General features: G+C 54.2%; 1 protein-coding gene across 1 annotated transcript in view; it reads left to right on the top strand.

Moving 5' to 3' along the window:
* Positions 1–1,809: 1,809 nt before the first annotated feature.
* AXL (AXL receptor tyrosine kinase) overlaps positions 1,810–24,625 on the top strand; it is a 31,308-nt gene continuing 8,492 nt past the window's right edge. The window contains exons 1-16 of the mRNA XM_079907736.1: positions 1,810–2,359; positions 3,466–3,688; positions 4,017–4,117; positions 4,673–4,849; positions 9,984–10,064; positions 10,196–10,311; positions 14,095–14,305; positions 14,592–14,731; positions 15,428–15,578; positions 15,793–15,819; positions 18,035–18,167; positions 18,461–18,552; positions 21,084–21,179; positions 21,338–21,415; positions 23,487–23,579; positions 23,963–24,084. Coding sequence (XP_079763862.1) covers positions 2,296–2,359; positions 3,466–3,688; positions 4,017–4,117; positions 4,673–4,849; positions 9,984–10,064; positions 10,196–10,311; positions 14,095–14,305; positions 14,592–14,731; positions 15,428–15,578; positions 15,793–15,819; positions 18,035–18,167; positions 18,461–18,552; positions 21,084–21,179; positions 21,338–21,415; positions 23,487–23,579; positions 23,963–24,084 — 1,905 coding nt within the window. The 5' untranslated portion in view covers positions 1,810–2,295. The remainder of the gene's footprint in view (positions 2,360–3,465; positions 3,689–4,016; positions 4,118–4,672; positions 4,850–9,983; positions 10,065–10,195; positions 10,312–14,094; positions 14,306–14,591; positions 14,732–15,427; positions 15,579–15,792; positions 15,820–18,034; positions 18,168–18,460; positions 18,553–21,083; positions 21,180–21,337; positions 21,416–23,486; positions 23,580–23,962; positions 24,085–24,625) is intronic.

A 24,625-nucleotide genomic window follows, 5' to 3' on the forward strand; every position in this document is an offset into this window, starting at 1 on the left:
CCAGAGCCCGCAGACCATGAGACACACAGTCACACCAATAAATATATTGTGACAACCCAAGCCAAAGAAAAGGACAAAGTGTTAGGAGTGAACAACACGGGGACCTAGAGTTGACTGGGAAGGACCAGGCAGTGATGCCAAGGAGAAGGGACAATTGAGATGGGGCTGAGGGTGTGTAGGAGTTGGGGGCATAGAGCTGCAGGAGGAGGCCCTAAAGCTTGTGAACAAGAGAAAAGAGCCAGGTGGACATGAGGGGTCAAGGCAAGCAGTTTCGGGGTTTATCTTGGAAGGTTTGGGGCAAAGGTGGAAAAGGGTTTGATTTGGGATTGAGAGACATTCTTCTTGCTGTTGACAGGTTAGAGGGAGAGAGAGTGGAGGCCAGGAGACCAGGGAGGAGGCCAGATCAGGGGTCCAGGTGGGAGAAGATGGGGCTGGACCAGGGTGAGACCATGGGAAGGACAGCAAGGCCAGGCAGGAGAAAGGTTTGTGGAGCTAAATCGAATCCTCCTTGGCACTTGGAAACTTATTGAGGGTGGGGGCTGTCCAAGAGGACCCTGAGGGTCGGGCTTGGGTGGCAGAATAGATGCTGAGGCTGTCACTGAAATGGGACACAAATGACACAGCTCAGGAAAGCTGATGGGGAAGAGCCCTGAGTGCCAGGTTGTGGAGCCGGGAGCTCGCCCTGAGGGCAGTGGGGAGCCAAGGTTAAGCAGGGAGGGGACAGGGTCAGATTTGAGTTTCAGAAACATCCCTCTGCTTATGAATGGGAGATGGGTTGGAGGGAGTAAGAGTGGAGGCAAGGAGGCCTGGGGGGAGGCCAGGGAGGAGGCCAAGGCAGGGTCCTGGTGGGAAAGGATGGGGCTGGACTCCTCGGAGTGAGAAGAGGCAGGTGGGAGAGACATCGGGAGGCTGAAAGAGGAGTTTATAAGGAGCTGTAGGGATGCCAATACACAAACAGAACAGCCAAGAGCAGAGAGATGGGTGGCCAGCCCCCTCCTACACAGACACTCAGGCTTGCAGAGACCCCCCCCCGCCCCCGCCACCTCCACCACGTGCAAAACACATGGTGGGAAGTAAACGGACAAGCAGGAGAACCAGCACACAGGCCCTGGATCTACAAGGATCAGGATACACAATCCACCAGAGGGAGACAGCCATGCAAGTGCACAGAGAGACATACAGATGAGATGCAAAAAATCAAGGGCACCTTGTCAGCTGTCGTCACCACGTGCAAAAAACTGCACGTGCACTGTCCCAGGACAGCTTCTCCGTAGCCTGCTAAGTGGGTTCTATTGCTGTTCCCACCTTACAGATGGACAAAGCGAGGCTCAGGGAGGCCAGTCACTTGTAAGGTCACAGGGTTAGTGGTAGAGGCGGGATTCCCACCCAGGTCTTTGGGCACCCCTGTGAGTGCCCATCCACTGATGTCCTGTTTCCGTGCCCATGTGGATCTCTTTTGTATGAGGATCCACGTCTCCCCAAGTCCTCCCCCAGGGATGCCCACGCAGCAGTGTCCTCCGGTTTCTGGTTTCTCCACGAATGGAGGAGCTCCTGACCTGGCTTGTCTGAGTGTGAGCCGGTGGCGTGCCCCTGCGTGTCTCCTCCTGTCCCAGCCTCTGTGTGTGGATGACATCTGTGAGTGTGTGTGAGTGTGTGTGTGTGTGTGTGTGTGTGTGTGTGTGTGTGTGTGTGTCCTTGTCTGAGGAGCTGTGAGTGAGAGGGGGAGTGCCTGGCTGGGCTGGGCTGGGGGTGGAGGCAGGGGAGGGGGGCGTCGCAGAGGGGAGAGGAGTTCTGGAGGAATGTTTACCAGACACTGAGAGAGCCCAGAGGGACAGCGCCCAGAGCCGGGATAGGGAGACGCACAGCTTCCCTGCCTCGCTGGCCCACGATTAGGGGCGTAGCCACCTGGGGCCCCCTTCCCCCTCCTCAGCCTCCCTCCAGGGCCCCTTTAAGACAGAGCTGGTCCTCTTCTCTCCGCGTTAACCCCTTGAAGTCCAGGTGGCCCCTTGGGCTCCGGCCGGTGGGCGGAGGCGGGGAGGGGGGGGAAGCCAGGGGCGGGGAAAGCCTTGCCCGAAATCTGGGAGGGAGAGAAGGAGGCAGGGGAGCTGGGAAGGCGCCGCTGAGCAGAGCCGGGTGAGGGCGCCCCCCGCTCCGCTGTGCCAGGCGGGCAGTGCCAAATCCGGGGAGCCCGGAGCTGGGGGGAGGGCCGGGCACAACCCGGCCCTGCCCCCTCCCCCACGGGGTGCCCAGCAACTTCTGAGGAAAGTTTGACATTGATTGCGTGGTGCCCCGAGGATGGGCAGGGTCCTGCTGGCCTGGTGCTGGGCGCTGTGCTACTGGGGGTGCGTGGCTCCCAAGGGTGAGTGATGGGGGGCGCTGGGGGAGGAGGGAGAGGAGAGGGATGGATGGCAGGTGTTTGAGGGGGGTGAGTCGGGAGTCCTGGTCTGGCTCAGGGAGTTTTCTTGGGACAACAGAGGGGGAGGGTATACACAGAGACAGACCAAGAGAGGGAAGGAAAAAGGGACTCTTGAGAGAGCAGAAGGGCAAGAAACAAACTAAGAGGGTCAGAGATGGGAAGAGATGGACACAGACAGACAGACAGGAGAAGCTGAGGGCAAGGGTAGGGGCTGGACTTGAGTTGGGGGCCTTGGGGAGAGGGGCTGAGCTGGGGGCTTCCCGGAAAGGAATCTTCCAGAAAGGACCCCTAAGTCAGGCAGTGGGATGAGGAGGCTCCAGAGCCCTAGGGGAAGTCCCTCGTCACTGTCACCCCCACTTCTCCTTACCCCAGGGCTGTTTGTCTGCGCGTTCCACCTCTGGGGCCAGGGGCTCTGCCTCCAATCCTACCATCTCTGTGGGTCTCCATTTCTCTCTCTCTCTCCAGTCTCTGTCTTTATCTCTCCCTGTGCCCTAAGTGTCTCTATCACTGTCTCTGTCAGTCTGTTTTTGTCTCTTTCTGTCCATTTCCCTCTGTGTGTCTCTCCTACCACTTTTTCCCCTCTGGGGTGTCTCTCTCCATCTCTTATCCTCTGTCGCTCCGGGTGTCTGTCCCTCTCTGTCTGCCTGACTTTCTCTGGTTCCTCTCTCTGACTCTCCTTCCCTGTTTCTCTCTCTCTCCTCTCCCTCCCATTCCCTTTTCTTCCCCACCATCCACCAGACTAATCTGTCAAGTCTCTAGAGAGGCTAAGGGAGGGCAGGCCTGCCGGGCAGTCAGGGCGTGGGAGGCTGCCAGACCCCGGGCCTACTCCCAACGGACGGAGGCTGGAGGCCGGACCCCAGTCCCCTGGGAAGGCTCCCATCTTCCCCTCAAAGCCTCTACCCTCCACACCCCCTGCTGAGGTCACTCTGCAACTATGTGGGCCTAAGGGCCTGGCGGGGTCCTGGCAGTAGGCAGGCCGGCACGGGTGGAACCAAGGAGTCGGAGGGGAGCAGGGTTTCCTGAGTGAATTCTTCCCCATCTCCCTGCAGGCCCGCAGGCTGAGGGGCACCCCTTTGTGGGGAGTCCAGGGAACATCACTGGTGCCCGAGGACTCATGGGGGCCCTTCGGTGTGAGCTCCAGGTTCAGGGGGAGCCCCCCGAGGTGACCTGGCTTCGGGATGGACAGGTCCTAGAGCTGGCAGACAGCACCCAGACCCAGGTGCCCCTGGGCGAAGACGGGCAGGATGACTGGAAAGTGGTCAGCCAACTCAGGTGCCCGGCCTCCGCTAACCAGACATGACCCGCATCCCTCCTGACCCCTGTGTCCCCACCTCCACCACATGCCGGCTGCAGAGTCACTCGCAGGGGCCCACCTGGGCTGGACCCCAGTGTGGCCACTCGCTAGCTGCATGGCTTTGAGCATGTGACGTAACTAACCCTGGCTTTCACTTTCCTCTTCTGTAAAATGAGTTAATAATAGTACCCACTTATTCGGTCTTACGAGTTTCCAGCCCAGACTCTCCTCTTTCAGTCCTGAGGACCCCCTTCCCGGGTGCAGCTTTGACCCTGAACCTCTCTGTCCCTCCTCTTGCCCTGTCAGAATCTCGTCCCTGCAGCTCTCAGACGCTGGATGGTACCAGTGTGCCGTGGTCCTGGGCAGAAAGACCTTCGTGTCCCAGCCTGGCTACGTCGGGCTGGAGGGTGAGCCCTGGGCTCAGAGGTCTTGGGAGACCAAGAATCCTGAGGGGTCAGAGGGTGCTGGAGGATTCACGGCGTGCGTTGGGGACGTACAACCTAAGAATGTCAGAGATCTTGGAGGGTCAGGCAGCTGGAGGGGTCTATAAATTATTGGGGGTAGGCCTGCACAAGATTATATGTTTTGGGCGGGTGGGGGGAGATATCTTTGGGTCTGTCAGCTGTCCTGAGGTCACACATGGTTGGGGCAGGACATTCGGGGGTCAGATCAAGGGTCTGACCTCACCCCCCAGGGGCCTCACTTTCCTCATAGATAAGGTGGCATGCAGAGCAGGAAGGAGTAAGACATTCTGGAAAAGAGACATGAGAGGCTCAGATGTCCTGGAGCTCAGACATGGGTGGGGAGAGTCGGATATTGGGATCATGTTTCCTGGGGGTAGAGGTGTCTTGAGGGGTCAGACATAGGGGTCAAAGGCCCTGCACCCTACAACATCCTAGTGGTGAGTCAGACACCTAGGGGGCTCAGAGGGACCCCAGCCTTCACCACTGCCCCCCGCCCAGGTCTGCCTTACTTCCTGGAGGAGCCTGAGGACAGGACTGTGGCTGCCAACACTCCCTTCAACCTGAGCTGCCGGGCCCAGGGACCCCCAGAGCCCGTGGACCTACTCTGGCTCCAGGATGCCGTCTCCCTAGCGGCAACCGTGGACCACAGTGCCCAGCACACACTCCGTGTTCCAGGTGAGTCCAGGGATGTGGTCAGCTCAGTGTAGAGGGCCAGACAGGATGGAAGTGGGGAGCCCTTCATGCCTCTGTGTGAGGGTCTGCTCGTCCCGCTGTCCTTCTCTGTCTGTCTCTGTCTCTGACTCTCCCTCTAGTTTTTTCTCTTTGTCTCTGAGTATCTGTCTCTGCATTTCTGCCCCCATCTATCTCGTTTCCCTCTGTATGTTTTCTTTCTGTCTCTGTTCTCCATCTCTCTCTGTTGCTCTGTGTGTCTCCCCGTCTCTCTGCTCTTTCCCCCTCCATTCATGCCAGCCTCTCTGCAGAGAATTCTTTGTCCTGGGTTTCCTCTGAGCTGCTCCATGGCCAAGTGTGTGGGGGTCTGATGCCCTTTGTGTCAGCCCTTGACCCTAAGCAGGGCACAGGAATCAACTGGGCCTTCCTCTCCCCTAGCTCCTTACAGAAGTAACCCAAGATGGAGAGAGACACGACAGGTCTGAGTGACAGGAGAAACCCTCCCAGCCTCAGGGTGACCATCCCCTTCCACACCTCACAGATGAGGCAGGACCTAGTTTGGGGTCACACAGCGGTCAGCCAGAGTTGGGGGACCCTGAGCACAGGGGGTTCCCCTCACTGAGGAAGGAGAGGCAGAGGAACACAGATGGGGGAGGCTGAGTCAGTCAGAGGGAGGCGGCTGGACCTTGGAGGGCATCGGCTTCCAGCATCCCCAACCTGCTGCTTCCATCTGCTGGCATGGGGAGGGGACTCCTGACGGAGAGTCTCTTAGGGTGGAAGGAGGTGCTCACATTCCCAGCATTCCGGGGGCCCTGAGTGTACGAGGAAGCAGGGGTGAGCATGACGGCCTCCAGAGGGGTGACTCAGGCCCACAGCTCTGGGGCCTGAGTCAGCCTGGCAGGACCCGGGCAAAGGGGAGGGAGAGGGGGATGGTTCCCCTACCCCATCCCAGGAAGAGGGAGAAATGGGGGACGCAGGTGTGAGAGGATCTGTGTGTGTATCAGCGTGTGAGGGAGCTGCCGGGTGGGGATCTCTGTGTGCGTCTCTGTGTGTGGGGCGGGGTGGGAGGTCTGGGGGTGTCCCTGTCCCTCTCGATCTGTGTCTCAGTGCAACTACCTGTTTGTACGAGGGTGTACCTTAGTGAGGGCTGGCTTCTGTGCATGTCTCAGAGTGTGTGTGTGTGTGTGTGTGTGTGCGCGCGCGTGCGTGTGTGTGTGAGACTAGGTATGTTACTGTCGCCATAGGTGTCTGTCCCACTGTGTTTGGGTCTTTATGGCATGTTTCTGTAAGTTTCTCAGGGGCTGTCAGTGTGTGTGTGTGGGTGTGTGTGTGGGTGTGTGTGACTAAGTACTCCAGTGTCGGCCTGCTATCTGTCCCTCTTTGCGTTTGTGTGTTCACAGCTGTGACTCTCTGTGAGAGGGTGGAGTGCACATGTGTGTGTGAGGAGAGATGGCAGAGTGGTGGACGGCAGTGTGCCTTGTGGCTATTTTCCATACCTCCCTGTATAGAGACGATGCCAGCTTACAGGCGTGTGCCTCTAGGTGTCAGTGTGTCTTAGTGGGACCTTCTGTTTCTTCGTGGACTCAGGATGTGTCATTGGACAACTTGGTGTGTTTCTTGGTGTGGTTCCACTGCCTGTGGCTGTGTATGGATGGCTCTGTGATATCTGTGTATATGTCACAGGGTGAGCATGTTGGTATGTGACTCTGTCCCATGGACCCCTATAGACGTGTGTGTGTGTGTGTGTGTGTGTGTGTGTGTGTGTGTGTGTGTGATTCACGGCAGGTAGTAACGACACCCTTCTGCTTCTGTCTGCTCTCCTGCTATGCCGGTCCCAGCCCTGACTGCCTCTTGGTGGACGAACTTGAGGTACTCACCAGCCAGTGTGTATATATGTGTCTGTGCCACCTATATGCACAAGGCAGCGTCTCCACGTTTGTGTGTCTGCAGTAACCCCGTGTGTCGATGCAAGTGTGTGTTTCCGTATCAGCCTGCATCTTGAGGAATGTGTCTGAAGCAACCTGAGTGTGTCCAGCTGTGTTTTGAAGGCTTGGGTGTGTTTCTGTGTGAGCCAGTTAACATCAACCTGATTTGTGTCCTGTTGTGTATCCGTTTGTCCACGTCAACCTCAACGTACGTGTGTTGCTTGGTGGGTGTATCTCGCACTGCGGGGAGGTTTGTGTGTCTGTCAGCTTCAGCCTAGGCGTGTATTGTGCTGCTAGGTGTTTGTAGTCAGCGTGTGCTCGTTCGAGTGCGTGTTTGTGTTCGTGTGTGTGTGCGTCTCTCTTTGTGTATGTGCGTCAGTGTCAGCCCCTTGTGTATACATGTCAGTCATAGGGAATGTTTTTGTGTCACTGCGTGCTTGCAACAGCGTCCTCCTGTGTAGTTAACCAGTTTTCTGTTTTAGGGCCAGCAACGTGCCCTGTAGGCCCCTGTACGTTAAGTGTGATTCACTGTGTGTGTAGGAATTCGTGGTGTGTGCTGCCTCAAAGAATTTCGTCCGTTTGTGTGTGTCTGTCCCTGGATCTGACTCAGGGCGTGCCCCCTCTCTCCTTCCATCCCTCCAATTCCCTCGGAAAAAGCAAACTGCGCTCTGGGGTGGGGGAGGGTGGCGCCGGGCGCCGAGGGGGAGAGGGACGGTACATCTGGAAAGCACATCTGGAGCTGGTCGTAGAGGGAGAGCCCGCCGGAGGGGAGGGGGTCCTAGGCCCTTTCGCCCCTGTCTGCCCCTCCCTCGAGGTGCGGGCCGCTGGGGCCCCGGGAAGGGGGATCCCAGTCCGGCCGGAAGTGCCGGGTGGGGGGGCGCCCCGGTGACTCACGCGGGGGTAGGAATGCTGCGGTCGGAACTGGACCGGGCTCCAGACCCCCCTCCCACCCCAGGGCTCCAACGGCGGCGGGCAGCGCGGTCTCCCGCGCGGTGACCCTGGCGGACCCCCACGTGCCAGGTGGCTGGACGGGACCCAGGTTCCCCGCCCCCTCGGGCAGCTCGCCCGGGGCTGTCCTGTCCCTCCCCGGGGCAGCGGGGGCTGCGGGCCGGGCACCTGACCTTGGCTGAGAACTGCGGCCTGGGCAGCGGAGCTGGGGAACTTCCCTGCCCACCCCCCTTCCGGCCTCGCCGCCTTTCCCTCCTTCTCCCTCTGCTAACTGAGAAAAGGAAACTTTGTGTGTGCGGGTAGCTGGTGGTGGTGGGAACACAGCACAGCGCAGAACAAACGCAGGAGACGCACGCTTATAGCGTCCACAGACACGCAGAGAAACACAGGCAGATACAGATCTGCAGTCACACATAGATTGAAGACTTGGTCCTCCTTACACCCTATCACCCAGACATTATGGGTGCGCGTGTCTCTGTTGCCGTGTGTGTGAATCTGTGTATGTTTTATAGCTCTGTGTGTTGTGTATCTCTCTGTGTTTGTGTGTCTGCGTCTCTTGTGTTTGTGTACTTGTACGTGCCTCTGTGTGCGTGCATGTGTGTGTATCTGTCTGTGTTCCCACCACCACCACACTGAGAAAGGGGAGGCAATCCACCCCCAGACACGCAAAAACACACGAACTCACCCACGGCATTACACATGCTCACGTTGCTACGTACACACCCGGAAGTGCTCATAAGCACATAAATTCATCCACTCATTCAACAAACATTCATGGAGAACCCACTGTGCGCCAGGCCGTCTTAGGCCCCTGGGGGGATACAGCAGGGGGCAAAACAGACAGAAACCCCTACCCTCCTGGGCTGACGTGCTAGCGGGGTCAACGCACAGTGAACAGGATACGTAGGACTGTGTAAAGGATGCTGTGTTGAGAAGAATCAGAGAGAAAGTAAAGCAGGGAAGAGGCTAGTTGTGGAGGGGAGGTTCCAATTTTCAACAAGGTGGTTGGGGACAGAGGCGACTGGAAGGTGGACTCTGAGGGACAAATGTGAAGGTGGGCAGGAGGGAGCCACGTGGATGTCTGTGGGAATGCTGTTCCAAGCAGAGGGAACGGAAGTGCAGATTTCCCGAGGTGGGAGCATGCACAGTACCTTCTAGAAACATCAGGAGGCCAATGGAGCTAGAGTGAGTGAGTGCGGGGGAGAGGGATTGGTAGCAGCTAAGCTTGTCAATGAGCAAACACCTCTACATTTCCACACCCCCACGAGGGCCTGTTTCTTAAGTGTGTATCTATTAGATGTGTATGCCTCGAGACGGGTGTCTGTGAGGCTCAGTGTGATTGTGTCTATTCTTGTGTGTATATGTGAGTGTGTGTACGTCTGTGTGTGTCTAGGTGTGAGTATGTGCGTTTCTTTTTTTGATTACCTTGTGTTTTTTTTTTAATTAATTTATTGTTTGGTTATTTATTTTTGGCTGCGTTGGGTCTTCATTGTTGTGCGCAGGCTTTCTCTAGTTGCAGCGAGTGGGGGCTACTCTTCGATGCGGTGAGCGGGCTTCTCACTGCGGTGGCTTCTCTTGTTGCGGAGCACAGGCTCTAGGTGCGCAGGGTTCAGTAGTTATGGCGTGCAGGCTTTCGTAGTTGTGGCTCGCGGGCTCTAGAGCACAGGCTCAGTAAATGTGGCGCCCGAGCTTAGTTGCTCCGCGGCATGTGGGATCTTCCCGGACCAGGGATGGAACCCGTGTCCCCTGCATTGGCAGGCGGATTCTTAACCACTGCGCCACCAGGGAAGTCCCCGAGTATGTGCGTTTCTGTATGTGAGTGTGTGTTTCTGTGTGCGTCTGTGTGTATAACTGTGTGTGCTGGTGCGTGCGTCTGGTGTGTCTGTGTGTGAGTATGAGTGTTCCTGTGCATCTGTATATCTGTGTATGTATGTGTATCTCTGTGCATAAGCGTGTGTGTGAGTGTGTGTGCCTGTGTGCGTCTATGTATGTGGTTCTGAGTGTACATGTCTGTGTGTGTGCGTGTGCATGTGTCTCTGTCTGTGTGGGTGTCTGTGGGGTAGGGTGTTAGCTGGCCTTGTGTTTGGGGATGGAGACCTGTGTTCCCAGTGTATTATCTCCCTTTCCCACAATCTCCCTTCAAGCAGGTGCCCCTGGGTGCCAGACTGACCCTGTCGGGTAGGACGTGGTGGAAGGGATGCTCAGCGTGGCCCGGGAGCCCCTCCTTCCCCTTTCTGACTGGACCCCTCCCTCCTATGACTCCCCAGGCCTGAACAAGACTGCTTCTTTCTCCTGTGAAGCCCATAACGCCAAGGGGGTCACCACATCCCGCACGGCCACCATCACAGGTGACAGGAAAGGGAGCTGGAGAGCTGGGTGTCAGAGGGTGGGGCGTTGGGGTCAAAGGTCAGAGCTGGAGTTGAGGGCAGGGTGGGGAGCTTTGGGCAAGGGGTCAGCTCCTCCCCTCTTCTGTCCACAGTGCTCCCCCAGCGGCCCCACGACCTCCACTTGGTTTCCAGCCAGCCAACGGAGCTGGAGGTGGCTTGGACCCCAGGCCTGAGTGGCATTTATCCCCTCACCCACTGCACCCTGCAGGTGAGACCTCAGGCTTTCCTCACCTCCGTCTCAGCCCTCCTTCCATCCACAGCCACAGGCCCTCATCCTCTCCCTGGGAAACCAGCCCTTCCCACCCATTCGTGTGTTGAGAAGCAGTAGAGCCTTGGGTTAAGCCAGGTGTCCTGGGTTCAAATCCTGACTCCACCAGCTGCTGGCCTCATGAGCTTGGGCAGGTGACACAACCTCCCTGGGTCTCAGTTCTCTCATCTATAAAATGGGCATAATGGTGGTACCTATCTGATAGGCTGGCTGTGGGGATTCAATGAGTGAATGCAATTAACAAAATAGTATCTGGACCTTTGGAAATGTGTAATAAACTATTGGCTGCTTTTGGGAATTCCCTGGTGGTCTAGTGGTTAGGACTCTGTGCTTTCACTGCCGAGGGCGTGCGTTCAGCCCCTGGTTGGGGAACTAAGATCCCGCAAGCCATGTGGCACTGCCAAAAAAAAAAAAAAAAAAAAAAACCACTATTGGCTGTTTTCATTTATTTAGTGTTAGTGATATTGACTCTAGCTGGAATGGGAGCCCTGAGACAGCAGGGCCCGGAGTCATCACTGGGTACCCACAGCCCTGTACTTCTCCTGTCCCAGCCCTGACCACCCTGGGTTGTCACTGTCTGGGGGTGAGTCTGTCTCCCCCTGGACTGTGAGCTCTGGGAGGGCAGGGCTGGCCTGGTTTAGCCACCACTGGGTCCCTATTATTTATTGCCCAGCGCAAGGCCAGACGTCGACTAGGGAATGTTTGCTGGAAGAATACCTAACAATTGAGATGAGCTAGACCCAGCCTTCGGCCCTGAAGTTGTTCCTACTCTAGAATAAGAAAAACAAAGCGACACACATCTCTGAATATGAGATCCAGTTCTGGCCTGAAGTTCTCTGAGATTTGAGAGTTTAAGTGAGGATGGGACAGTGTCTGTGACGGGAGATGACAATAATGGAAAATGACCAACTTTTATTGAATGTCACCTATGTGCTGCGCCTTGCGTTACAGCTTTTCACACAGCCTCTCAAGTGTTTGTGGAGTAGGGTCTATGGATACACTCATTTTCCAGATGAAGTAACTAAGGCTCAGGGTAGTTAAGCAACTTGCCCAAAGTCACAGACAGGAAGTGGCAGATGTGGGATTCGAACCCTTGTCTCGCCAAACCCAAAGGGCACTCCTGACCTCCTAAAGACCATTTAGAGCCAGTGCTTGATTGAACGGGAGCTGCCTTTCTTATAAGAAAGACTCTGGCCCTGGAGACAACCTCACATTGAATTGACATTTTAACCCCAGAAAGTAGTGGCTGTTCATCTTCCCATTTTCAAGATAAGAAACTGAGGCCCAGAGAGGGGAAGTGACCTGCCTTCCCCAATGGCTAGAAAAGATAAAACCATTTCAATCCCAGAGGCCAGGCTGATTTGGGAAGACTTCAAATGCTAGGTCAGGCACCGACTGTACCCACAACCCACATCCATCCAGTGTCCCCAAGAAAGCAGAAGTGTGCCCTCTTCCCTCTCCAGGTCTCACTTCCTGCTGTGCCTGGGCTAAGGGTTCAAGTGGGAGGTCACAGCCGTCCCAGGGAAAAGAGAAGTGGAGTGGGCAGGGGGAGCCTGACTGTCTGCACCCACGTCCCCTTTGTCCCAGAAGAGGTTCCCCTTCTGGTCAGTCACTGTGGGTCAGAGATCAGGCATGGAGACCTACTCCCCCCATCCTGCTACCCACCATCTGCTCATTTCCTCCCCAGGCCTTGCAATGCTGTTGTCTCCCCACATGGGGGCTGTGTGACTTTGGGCAAGCTGCTGAATCGGGGCCTCTGTTTCCTCATCTGTAAAATGGGAATGAAAAAAGAAATTGACCCCATAGGGTGGTGGTAAGAAGGCAATTTGCTCATCCAGGAATGTGCTTGGCAAGGTGCTTGGGACACAGCTGGCACTCAGAAAATGTTAGCTGTTGACAGGATGGCAAGCCAGTTCACGTGCATCATTTCATTAAACCTCGCACCTTGACAGGGAGGGACTCTTGGAAGCCCATTTTCCAGAGACAGGAACTGAGACCCAGGGAGGTTAAGACACTCACTGTAAATCACACAGCAAATAATATCCAAACCAAGATTTGGACCCAAAGGAATCTGGCTTTAGAGCCTTAAGCAATAAACTTCCCAACACACTGTGTGGTGTGGTTACATCGCCTGATTGCTCCCCAGGGTGAAGGCAGCACCCCTGAGCCGTGTGGCTGTGGGTTGTGTGGCTGTGGCGGGTTGTGGTTCTGTGGGGAAGGGCTGTACAGACGTCTTCCCCAGCCGTGGCCCCTGCCATCCTGATGGTGCCACTCCTGGCAACCAGGTGGGTGTAGCCGCCTGTGCCGCTGTGCAGGGTGTGCAGAGGTTGACACTCATGGCCAGACAACCTCACACACACAAAATGATAATGACAAACTCTCGACACGCACAAACACTCTTCTACACACTTACGAGAGTCAATTCAGTTAACCCTGCGAAGTAGGGAAACACTGTTGTGATCCCATTTTACAGATGAGGAAACTGAGGTGCAGAGCTAGGGAGTGGGAGAGGCCGGATTTGAATACCAGATGCGGTATCCGTGCTCTTCGGCACTAAGCTGCATTGCCTCTCTGAACAGAAGAGAAGTATTATTACTATTACTGATGCTCTTAAATGGACGTTCTTGTTGTCAGTAGGGCAAAGGTTTTGAAGACAGGATGGGGTTCAGGTCCCAACTTCATCAGTGACAAGCTGGCGTCCTTGGGCCAGTGAGTTCATCTCTCTGAGCCTCAGTGTCCTCACCCGTATAACGGGCACAAACACAGCACGTACTTACAGCGCAAAGCTGAGGTGAGGATCAGATGAGTTCAGATTTGTAAAAGGCTTTTCTTATTTATTTACTTAGTCATTTGGTTACACCGGGTGTTCGTTGCGGCTCGCTGACTCCTTAATTGTGGCACGTGAACTCTTAGTTGCGGCATGCACGTGGGATCTAGTTCCCTGACCAGGGATCGAATCCAGGCCCCCTGCATTGGGAGCGTGGAGTCTTAACCACAGTGCCACCAGGGAAGTCCCAAGGCTTTTGTTTTTTTAAATTAAGGTATAACGTACATAATGTGCGTAATCTTTGGTGTACACCTAGATTGCTTAACCTGTGTGACCTCCCTCTGAATCAAGATGCAGACACTTCTCAGCTCCCTTGAAGGCTCCCTCAGCCCCCAGAGATGCCCCCTCTTCTGACTTTTTTTTTTTTTGCTGAGCCGCTCGGCTTGCAGGATCCTAGTTCCCTCACCAGGGATTGAACCTCGGGCCCACGGCAGTGAAAGCACGGAGTCCTAACCACTGGACCACCAGGGAATTCCCTCTTCTGACTTCTATTGTGGGACATTGCTTTTGCCTGTGGTTGACTATCACTGTCATTATTGTTGATGCTGACCACCTGCCATGCACTGTGCAACTGTCCTACATTGAATCTTTAAGCAGCCCTGGAAGGCATTTGCTCCTCTAAGCCCCCATTTTCCAGATGAGGAAACTGAGGCTCAGAGAGGGAACGTCTTGTCAGAAGTGACATTTGCGAGTGATGGCAGAGCCATATTGCGCAGCTGGGTGGTCTCCTCGCTTTGCAAACTCAGGTGCCTGTGTTGCACTAACATGGAGTTGTGACACACACACACATCCTTGCAAAACTGTGTCATCACAGCAGGATCACCACCACTGAGAGTTGTGTGAGCACCTCCAGTGATTGCGGGCCACCCTGTCCTCACGCGCCCCTCTCTCCCCAGGCTGTGCTGTCAGACGATGGGGTGGGCACCTGGCTGGGAGAGCCAGACCCCCCAGAGGAACCCCTCACCTTACAAGCATCTGTTCCGCCTCACCAACTGCGGCTGGGCAACCTCCATCCTCACACCCCTTACCACATCCGGGTGGCGTGTGTCAGTAGCCAGGGCCCCTCACCCTGGACCCACTGGCTTCCTGTGGAGACACCAGAGGGAGGTAAGAAGGGGCTGGTGGCCAGGAGACGTCGCTCACTGCCCCACTGACCCTCGCGTACATCAGTATGATCCCCGGCATCCCCTCTCGCCCGTTTAACCCCTTCCTGCCTCGTCCCCGACTCCTCAGCATGGCACACTGGCATCTCTCCCCCGTGCTTCTGCTCACGGGAGGCCTGCACGAGGTGCCCACGTGCATGCCCTCTGTACCCTGGCCCTACTTCCTGGGAACAGGGGTGGGGGTCAGGAAGAGGTGGGGATGCCAGCTTCCCCTCTTCCCTGTCCTCCAGTGCCCCTGGGCCCTCCTGAGAACGTTAGCGCCATGCGGAATGGAAGCCAAGCCCTCGTGCATTGGCAGGAACCAAGGGCGCCCCTGCAGGGCACCCTGTTAGGGTACCGACTGGCCTATCGAGGTCAGGATACCCCCGAGGTGGGTGCTGCTGGCTAGGTTGGGGTGGAGTGGCTGTGGAGGAGCGAGGAGTGGTGGGGAGAAGATGACAGGGCAGACATGGACAGTTGAGCAGGTCGGGTAGGGCGCCATCGCACTGTGCTAGGAGGGTACATTGTGGGACGGTTAAAGGGGTCCGGGAGAGGGTTAGGGATGGCTATTTCGGAATCACGTACAAAGCGTTTCAGTAGACCTATATGTACCAGGACAGTTTTCCAGCAGCTAGTGGCATAACATCTTGAGGAAGGGGCGCCTCTTCCTAATTGGCACAAAGGTACTATCTGAGCAAGCAGCATCCTGGGGTGGAGAGATGGGGTGGGAGAGAGGGTGGGGAGTTAGAAGAGGATGGAGCGATGAGGGTGCAAAGATGAGAATTCAGTTCTTCAACACAAGTACCGTGTTCCACGGATCATGCTAGGACTTGAAGACGTGGGAGTGAATGAGACAAAGTCCCAGTCCTGGTGGAGCTGTTATTTTAGTGGGTGTAGAGATGGAGAATGGAAAGGAGAGGACGGGATGGGGGATGAGAAATGAAGGGTAGGAAGAGGTAGGGGATGAGGGACTGCACATGAGGAGACAGGAGAGGGCTTTGAGAAAGATGGGGAGTTGAGGCTGAGGGTAAAGGCTCAAGCGTTAGGGGCTGGAGCTCTACTCTGATGCCACGTCTGGACGTCCTAGGTGCTAATGGATGTAGGGCTAAGGCGAGAAGTGACCTTGGAGCTGCGGGGAGACAGGTCTGTTCCCAACCTGACGGTGTGCGTGGCAGCCTACACCGCCGCTGGGGATGGACCCTGGAGCCTCCCTGTGCCTCTGGTGCTCTGGCGCCCAGGTAACTCCAAAGCCGTGCTCAGCCCCCTTCAACCTGCCCACAGGGACCTCGTCTCTCCCAGATGCCCGTGACTTGCTTGCTGTACCTTTGAGCATTACCCCAGTCTAGGCTCTGTTCCTACCTGGAACCTTACTGAGAGCCTCACTCCCTCACCTGTGTCTCACCAGTCTTGCCCTCTCTGAGCATGTCCTCCCTCTGTCCTTTCTCCTCACAGGACAAGGACAGCCAATCCACCAGCTGGGTAAGGACTTCCGCCTCTTCTCCCTCCCTTCCCTCATTGTCGAGTGAGGACCCCATCACCACACACACTCTTTGCACATCCCTTTCGTATTTCTCAAACTCATCACTCTAATCCTCTGCTTCTTGGGTTTGTGTGGTCCTTGGTGGAGGTGGCTGGAATGACCCAGTGCATTGTAGGTACTCAGTGAATGGTGGATGGATGGATGGATGGATGGATGGAATGGTGGATCAGTGAATGTGTAGATGGATGAATGAATGAATTGGTGGGTGGGTGGTGGATGGATGGATGGATGGATGAATGGATGGGTGGATGGCAAATGAATGAGTGGATGGGTGGTGGATGGATGGATGGATGGATGAATGGATGGGTGGATGGCAAATGAATGAATGAGTGGATGGGTGGTGGATGGATGGATGGATGGATGAATGGATCGGTAGTTGGGTAGATGAATCCATTAGTAGGTGGGTGGGTGGATGGATGGATAAATGAACAGACAGGTGAGTTATCCCCCTCATATCCATCCTTCTCAAATATTTCTCCAACAATTCTCCAACATTCCTCCTACACCCATTGTACCCTCCTAGCACTATTACAGCCCCTCTTGTAACTCAACCCACGTTCCTTACATGCCTTCCTGCATTTCTTTGCATACCTTTCCACACTAATCCCACCCTCCTTTCACGTTCATCCCATTATAACCCTTCATTCGTCACACGTGCCTCCCAAACCCAATGCACACCCACACTTCTCATTCACACACTCTGCATACTTTTTACACACTCACCGTACCTCCAACATTGCAAGCACTGTAAAACTTTCAGTCCACACGATCCCACATTCTGCAACTCTCCTTGCACACTCACTCGACACTCCTTACACGTTATTCCCTCACCCCAAGCCGATCCTAACCCATGTCCGCTTTCTGCACACACCCACACCAAACTCCTGGTACACTCAGCACATACCCATCCTCCGTTCCTTACACACTCACTCCCACCTTTTTGCACACCCCTTCCATTCATCCCGTGCTTCTCATCTTCCCTTCCCATGTCCTTTGCGCACTTGTTGCACACTCACCTCACATCCAAGTTACATCCTTACGAATACTGCTCTTCCTTGTATCTAAAACTCCTTGAATACTCCCTGAATCCTCACATATCCCAGTTCCTCCAGTACTTGTCTGACACTCTTTACACACTCCTTTGCACACTATGGCCCTTTACACGTTTATTTTACTCTCATCCCTTGCTTTACGAAAACCCTTCCAGGGAATTCCCTGGCGGTCCAGTGGTTAAGACTCAGCACTTTCACTCCCAAGGGCCTGGGTTCGATCGTTGGTCGGGAAACTAAGATCTCAGAAGGCGCAGGGAGGCCAAAAATAAAAATAAAAATAAAACCCGTCCATAGCCATCACACACTCCTCCTCAAAAATATTCCTTGGCCATTGGTCCCTGGAGCCTCAAACTCCTTGCATGTTCATTGTACATGCCTCGTGCACCTGTCCTACACGGTATGCGTTCTCTCCCCACTCATCTGTCTTCCACACCCAAGTCCCCCCTCCTTGCACGATCATCACACATATCACACACCCATAGACCACTTGAGATTTACTCACAACCATCCCGTGCTCACATTACATTGCACAGCCCACCTTGCACAGGTCTCTCACTCTCGTCCCACACTCCTTCCACACGCATCACACAGTCCCCCAGTGTCCATCCCATTCTTTTTGTTAATATTTATTTATTTATTATTATTTATTTTTTTATCTTGGCTGCGCCAGGTCTTAGTTGCGGCGTGCAGGATCTTTAGTTGAGGCGTGCGGGCTTTTTAGTTGCGGCATGCGGACTCTCTTAGTTGTGGCACGCATGTGGGATCTAGTTCCCTGACCAGGGACCGAACCCGGGCGCCCTGCATTGGGAGCGTGGAGTCTTACCGTCCACTGCGCCACCAGGGAAGTCCCTATCCATCCCACTCTTAACTTACCATACTCATCCTACAAGTTTCACACTCTTCCTTGAACATCCACTCCTATCTATCGTATCCACTGCATGCCCTGTCCAGCCCAGCCCAGTCTCCCCAGATAGGGGAACGCACCTGTCACATGCCTCATCAAATATATCCACACCTGCCTCCTTTCAACATCACCCCCTTGGGGCTCAGGGAGCTGGAACCAAGACCTCAACCATGACCTGTCCCGCGTACCCCCTGACAGTGAGTGAACCCCCAGTCCCTGCCTTCTCATGGCCCTGGTGGTATGTACTGCTGGGAGCAGTGGTGGCTGCCGCCTGCGTCCTCATCCTGGCCCTGTTCCTCGTCCACCGGCGGAAGAAAGAGACCCGCTATGGGTGAGTGGGAGACACGTGGGTTGGAAGGCCAACATGGACTGGGATGGAGGGGCCGGAGGTGGGGAGACCATGAGGAGGCTGGTGCAGGAGGAGAGGTTACCGAGAATCAGAATGAGGGCAAGGCTCTGGGGAGTGAATGGAAGGCAGAAAGCCATCCAAGACGTGCTCAGCAAACACTGGAGGAGAGGGCAGGCAGGCCTGGGGGTGGGGATGGCGCTCGCTTTCACTGTTGGTGGAAGGAGGAGGTTCCACATTGTTCTGCCCTGCCCTCATCTCCTCTCTATTCCCCCCAGAGAGGTGTTCGAACCAACAATGGAGAGGGGCGAGCTGGTGGTCAGGTACCGTGTTCGCAAGTCCTACAGCCGTCGGACCACTGAAGCCACCTGTAAGTGAACCCCATGCCTCCCTGCCTGGGTTTGGGATAAGAAGTATAGAGCTTTGGGCCTGCTGGGCTTCTGCAGATGCATGAACCAAAAGTGTCTGAAGGCCTTGGAATACTAGGATGTTGGAACCACAGACCCTAAGAGCAACAGAATTGTGGAACCACACACAACCTTAGAATCAACCTTAGAATAACTGAATCTTAGACATAGTAGATCTTAGAAAGACCAAGCTTAGAGCCATAGGATCTCAGAACAACGTAATCATGATGATGATGATAAAGATGATGATGACCATGAAGAAGACGCTGCTGCTGAGATGATTATGACGCTGATGATAACAGCCAACCCTAGCACTGCCTCTGTGACAGGTGCTGTTCTAAGCGCTCTACACAGGTCCCTTCATTTAATCCTCACAACAACCCAATGAGTTAGGTACGTTATCCCCCCGCCCCACTTCAGAGATGAGGAGGCTGCAGCATAGAGAGGTTAAGTAACTTGCTGGAGGCCGCACAGCTTGTAAGCTGGAGAGTTGGGATTCAAACCCAGGCCGTTTTGCTCTCAAGTCCATCCTCTTACCTGCCTCTTGGAATTAAAGAATGTGAGAGAGGTAGAATAGATCTTGGCCGAAAGAATTATAATCCAGGACTATAGACCCTTAGGATCTTAAAAATCATAGAATCTTAGAACTATAGACACTCAGAGGATTGTAGCGTTATGGAGGGTCCCAGCTAAGCAGGGACCTCAGAGGCCATCCAGTCCAATCTCTTAATCTCTCCATTTGGAGAAACAGATCCAGAAAGAAAAGGGACAGAGTTAGGTATCTTCCTAGCACACAGTGAGAAGACTGCCAGGGCCCCAGGGAGAGACCAGAAGGGGCTGCGAAAGACATTTATTGAAAAGGAGAAGGAAGAGGAAGTGACGGGGTCACAGCAATCTAACGGAATAACGTGCGGCGGCAGTTCTCGAAGTGTGACCTGAGTCCCCGGGAGTACCCGAGACCTTCGCAGGAGGTCCACGAGGTCAAAATTATTTTCGTATTAACACCAAGACATCTTTTGCCCTTTGGCACTCTCATTCTCTCGCAAGCACTCCATGGAGTTTCCCAGAGGCTTCCTAATATGTGATGATGTCATCGTTCTGTTGATTGATTGAACATGTGCTTATGTATGCTTGTGTTTGGGAAATCTACCCGTGGGACTTCCCTGGCAGTGGCGCTCCAGTGGTTAAGACTCCGTGCTTCCAGCGCAGGGGGCGCGGGTTTGATTCCTGGACGGGGAACTAAGATCCTGTATGCTGTGCCACGAGGCCAAAAAAGAAAAAGAAAAAGAAAATCTTTCCGTTTTCATTTTGAACACAATAAATACTGGTGTATAGATGACCCACATAAAAGAAAGCTCTTTTCAGACCTCAATAATTTTAAGAACGTGAAGGGGTCCTGAGGCCAATAAGTTGGAAAACGATTGCTACACAGCAGTGAAAATAATAGATCCCACTGCACACGACAACTACACTACAATGATCTCACAGACATTGTGTTGAGTGAAAGAAGCCAGACACAAAAGAGAACATATGATGTGATTCCACGTTTATAACATCCCCAAACAGAAAAGACTCATCTGGGGTAGGAAAAGTCAGGGAAGTGGACTCCCCTGAGAGGGCAGGTCATGGTCTGTTCTTCACCTGGGTGCTAGTTACACTGTTGTGTTTGGTTTGTGAAAATCCACTGAGCTGCTCACTTATGATTTTTGCAGTTCATACTTCAATAAACAGTTAAGAAATATTTCTAACAACTGGTACGGCAGGACGCTAACCAATCAGGGTGCCCACTAGTGCAAGATTATGTGCCAGGCTCTAACCCTTTAGTTGCTGCTCTGGGGAAAGATTCAGGGGGGTTAGAGGAGAAGCTAGGGTGGGGCTGGGGGGGTGCTCTGGGCATTAGCTAATTTTGAATGAATGCAGAAGTATTTCAGCATTTTAACAATGGGTATACAGGCATACCTCAGAGATATGGTGGGTTTGATTCCAGACCACCACGATAAAGCAAATAATGCAATAAAGCAAGTCACACACATTTTTGGCTTTCCCAGCGCATATAAAAGTTATGTTTACGCTATACTGCAGTCTACTAAGTGTGCAATAGCATTATATCTTTAAAAACAATGTACGTACCTTAATTTTAAGTTGCTTTATTCCTGAAAAATGCCAACCACCATCCGAGCCTTCAGTGAATTGTAGTAGTAACATCAAAGATCACTGATCACAGGTCATCATAACAAATATAAAAATAATGAAAAGTTTTGAAATATTGCCAGAATTACCAAAATGTGACACGGAGACACGGGGCAAGCAAATGCTATTGGGAAGATGGCGCCGATAGACTCGCTCGACACAAGGTTGCCACGGGTCTTCAGTGTGTAAAAAACACAATATCTGCAAAGTGCAATAAAATGAGCACGCCTGTATCCCTATGGGCGAGCGTCGTCTGGGTGTCAGCCCCGCTCCATGGCTCCGTCTACCCCTACCTCCCATGCAGTGAACAGCCTGGGCATCAGTGAAGAGCTGAAGGAGAAGCTGCGGGATGTGATGGTGGACCGGCATAAGGTGGCCCTGGGGAAGACCCTGGGAGAAGGTGAGTCCCCCCATAACGCACACACACACACACACACACACACACACACACACACATCTCCCTGAACCATGAAGTCCTCCCCACCCCCGCCCAGCCACAGGAAATGCAGTCTCTACGATGCCCCCCTGAGGTCAGCATCTCTCTCTGGTCCCCCACAGGAGAGTTTGGAGCTGTGATGGAAGGCCAGCTCAACCAGGATGACTCCATCCTCAAGGTGGCTGTGAAGACGATGAAGAGTGAGTCTGTACATGCATGTGCACACATGTGGGTTCCCCATCCCTTAATCTCAGGTCCCTTCCCTGTTCCCCTAAGGAAGCAGAAGAACAGGAAAGGTAACAGCAATTTAGCCCAACCACAGAACCTCAGTGTTTCCGGACAGGAAATGGAGTCCCTGCCAGGTCCTTCAACAGAGGGAACTTAATACAGGGAGATTACTCAAAGGTGTAGGGAAAACTGAAGGAACAGCTGGGAGCAGTGAGACAATTAGCAGCAGCACTATGTCACTTCCACCCCCAGGCCCGAAGGGCAGAGGCAGGAAGTGGTGTTACCAGAGCCCACAGCCAGAGCTCCCTGATGGGATTTAGGAATCACAGAGCTAGGGGCTACCTTGTGGGAGCTCGAAACACAAAGGAGACACAGCCACCACCTAGGCAATACTGGAAGCAGAGAGAGAGAGGATGAAATGCCCTGACTTCTCCCCTCCACTCGCCCACCTGTCAATCTCCCATCAGTGCTTCCCATTGGCAGACTCCAACAGGAAACAGCAGGAAAGGGAGCCTGGGAAATGTAGTTTTCACAGGGCCCAGCCCCCCTGTGATGCATAGCAGAGCAGGGGAAGGTCGAGAATGAGGCACACCTGGCTTCATCATTTACTCGCTGTGTGATCTCAGGTTAGTGACTATCCCTCTCCGTGCCTCCCATTCCTCATCTGGAGAAAAGGATCATAACGTCCCTACCTCCTAGGGTGTTGTGTGGCAAAGCACTTAATGCTGGGGTTGGCACATTGAACTTACAGTTAATGTGGACTAAAACCATATTATTTACATCATCAGAGAGGGTGGGAGCCAGTCCAGGTTCACACAGCACAGGAAGTCCAGGGCCAAGTCCTTTCCACATAGGGATGAAACTTAGAGGGTCAGGCTGGAGGTAAGGGAGAAATGATCCTTTCAAAGTCACAGCGGCTAAAAGCTTGGGTTATGGAGTTATAACTCATTCCCTCATTCATTACTGAATGCCTCTTGCATACCAGGTTATGTTTCTGACCTGGGTTTGAATCCCAGCTGTGTGACGCTGAGCAAGTCACTTTGCCTCTATGAGCCAGTGTCCTGAGTTGCAAAACAGGGACAATGGTAGGGATCCCAGGGCAGCTGCGACTGTGCTGGGAAGCAGCCTAGCACAGAGCTGCACATGGACCCCGGAGCCAGACTGCCTGCGTTTGAGCTCTGTCTCGTCCTCTTGCTAGCTGTGTGTGCCCTTAAGCAGGTTTCTTAACCATTCTGTGCATTGGTCTCCCCCATCTTTTTTTTTTTAATTTATTTATTTTTAGCTGCGCTGGGTCTTCGTTGCTGCACGCGGGCTTTCTCTAGTTGTGGCGAGCGGGGGCTACTCTTCGTAGCAGTGCGCGGGCTTCTCATTGCGGTGTCTACTCTTGTGGCAGAGCACGGGCTCTAGACACGCGGGCTTCAGTAGTTGCGGCACGCTGACTCAGTAGTTGTGCCTCTCGGGCTCTAGAGCGCAGGCTCAGTAGTTGTGGTGCACGGCCCTAGTTGCTCCGCAGCAAGTGAGATCTTCCCGGACCAGGGCTTGAACCCACGTCCCCTGCACTGGCAGGCAGATCCGCTGCGCCACCAGGGAAGCCCCTCCCCATCTTTAAAATGCGGAAAGTAGGGCTTCCCCGGTGGCGCAGTGGTTGAGAGTCCGCCTGCCGATGCAGGGGACGCGGGTTCGTGCCCCGGTCCGGGAAGATCCCACGTGCGGCGGAGCGGCTGGGCCCGTGAGCCATGGCCGCTGAGCCTGCGCGTCCGGAGCCTGTGCTCCGCAACGGGAGAGGCCACAACGGTGAGAGGCCCGCGTACCGCAAAAAAAAAAAAAAAAAAAAAAAAAAAAAAAAATGGGGAAAGTAATAGAAGCTCCTCAGAGGATTAAATGAGTTAATAGATGTAGAGTGCTGAATACAGCACCTGGTACTTACAAATCACGTTTGATAAAGAAGAAGAGGATGATGATGGTGATGAGGCCGAGGAGGAGGAGGGAAAGAGTCCTCCCTCCCCACCCCTCCTCCTCATACACCTTCCTCTCTCCCCCAAGTTGCCATCTGCACAAGGTCAGAGCTGGAGGATTTCCTGAGTGAAGCCGTCTGCATGAAAGAATTCGACCACCCCAACGTCATGAGGCTCATCGGTGAGGGAGGGCAGATTTAGGGGGTCGACAGGCCCTGTGGAGGCCGCAGCAGAGGGAAGACCCCTCCCTTGGGCACTGAGAAAAAGCAAACCTCCAGGCTTCCTCCTCCCTGCTCCCTGAGAGTCAGCAAGTTCCCCCCTTCCTCTCTCCCTCAGCTTGGAATGTGACATCTGACCTTTCCCAGAAATAGCTGAGGTCCCCAGGAGGGCTGGAGAAACAACCCTGGGAACAGTGCTGGAAATGGCTTCTGTGAAGCTTGGTCCGTCACCCCCCTCCTCAACAATTTGGAGGCCAGACTTGAGGGGGAGGGAGAGACAGAGCTGAGATGGGGTGGCTTCCCCTTCTGCCCAACTCCAGTGACAGGGCTGCCTGGGGGCACTCAGGCGTCTGTTTCCAGGGTTCCGAACGAGAGGGCTTCCCGGCACCCGTGGTCATCTTACCTTTCATGAAACACGGAGACCTACACAGTTTCCTTCTCTATTCCCGGCTTGGGGACCAGCCAGTGGTGAGAGCATTTTATTGTCTGGCCCACAAGTGTTAATTGAGCACCTACCAGGTACCCAGAGCCGCTCAGACACTGGGAAGGCCAAGGTGACCAGGAGCCTGCTTGCATGGAGCTGTCTGCCAGTGGGGGGACCAGACAATAAATAAGTTAAACAAATAAGCAAGATAATTTAAGTGCTAGGAAGGAAATAGAGCAGGATGAGTGACAGGGAGGCCAGGCAGTTAATCTGGGTGAACAGGGAAGGTCTCGCTGAGGAGGGGAACTTGAAGGAGGAGGTGGGGAGATCTGGGAGAAAGCAGTCCCAGCAGAGGGCACAGCATGTGCAAAGGCTCAGAGGTGGGAACAAGCATGGCTTGTTTAAAGACCAGAAAGGGGGCTCCCTGCTGGAGCATACGTCAAGGACAAGAACAATAGGAGATCAAGACAGAGGAAGGCAGGAGGGGATGACATAGGGCCGTGTTAGAAAGGGGTGGGATTTAATTCTTGGGGCCCTGGGAGAGCATCGCAGGGCAGAGCTAGGAGAGAGGAAGGGAGGAGGGAT

Source organism: Stenella coeruleoalba, assembly GCF_951394435.1.
Source record: "Stenella coeruleoalba genome assembly, chromosome: 20".
In the NCBI taxonomy this organism is placed as follows: domain Eukaryota; kingdom Metazoa; phylum Chordata; class Mammalia; order Artiodactyla; family Delphinidae; genus Stenella; species Stenella coeruleoalba.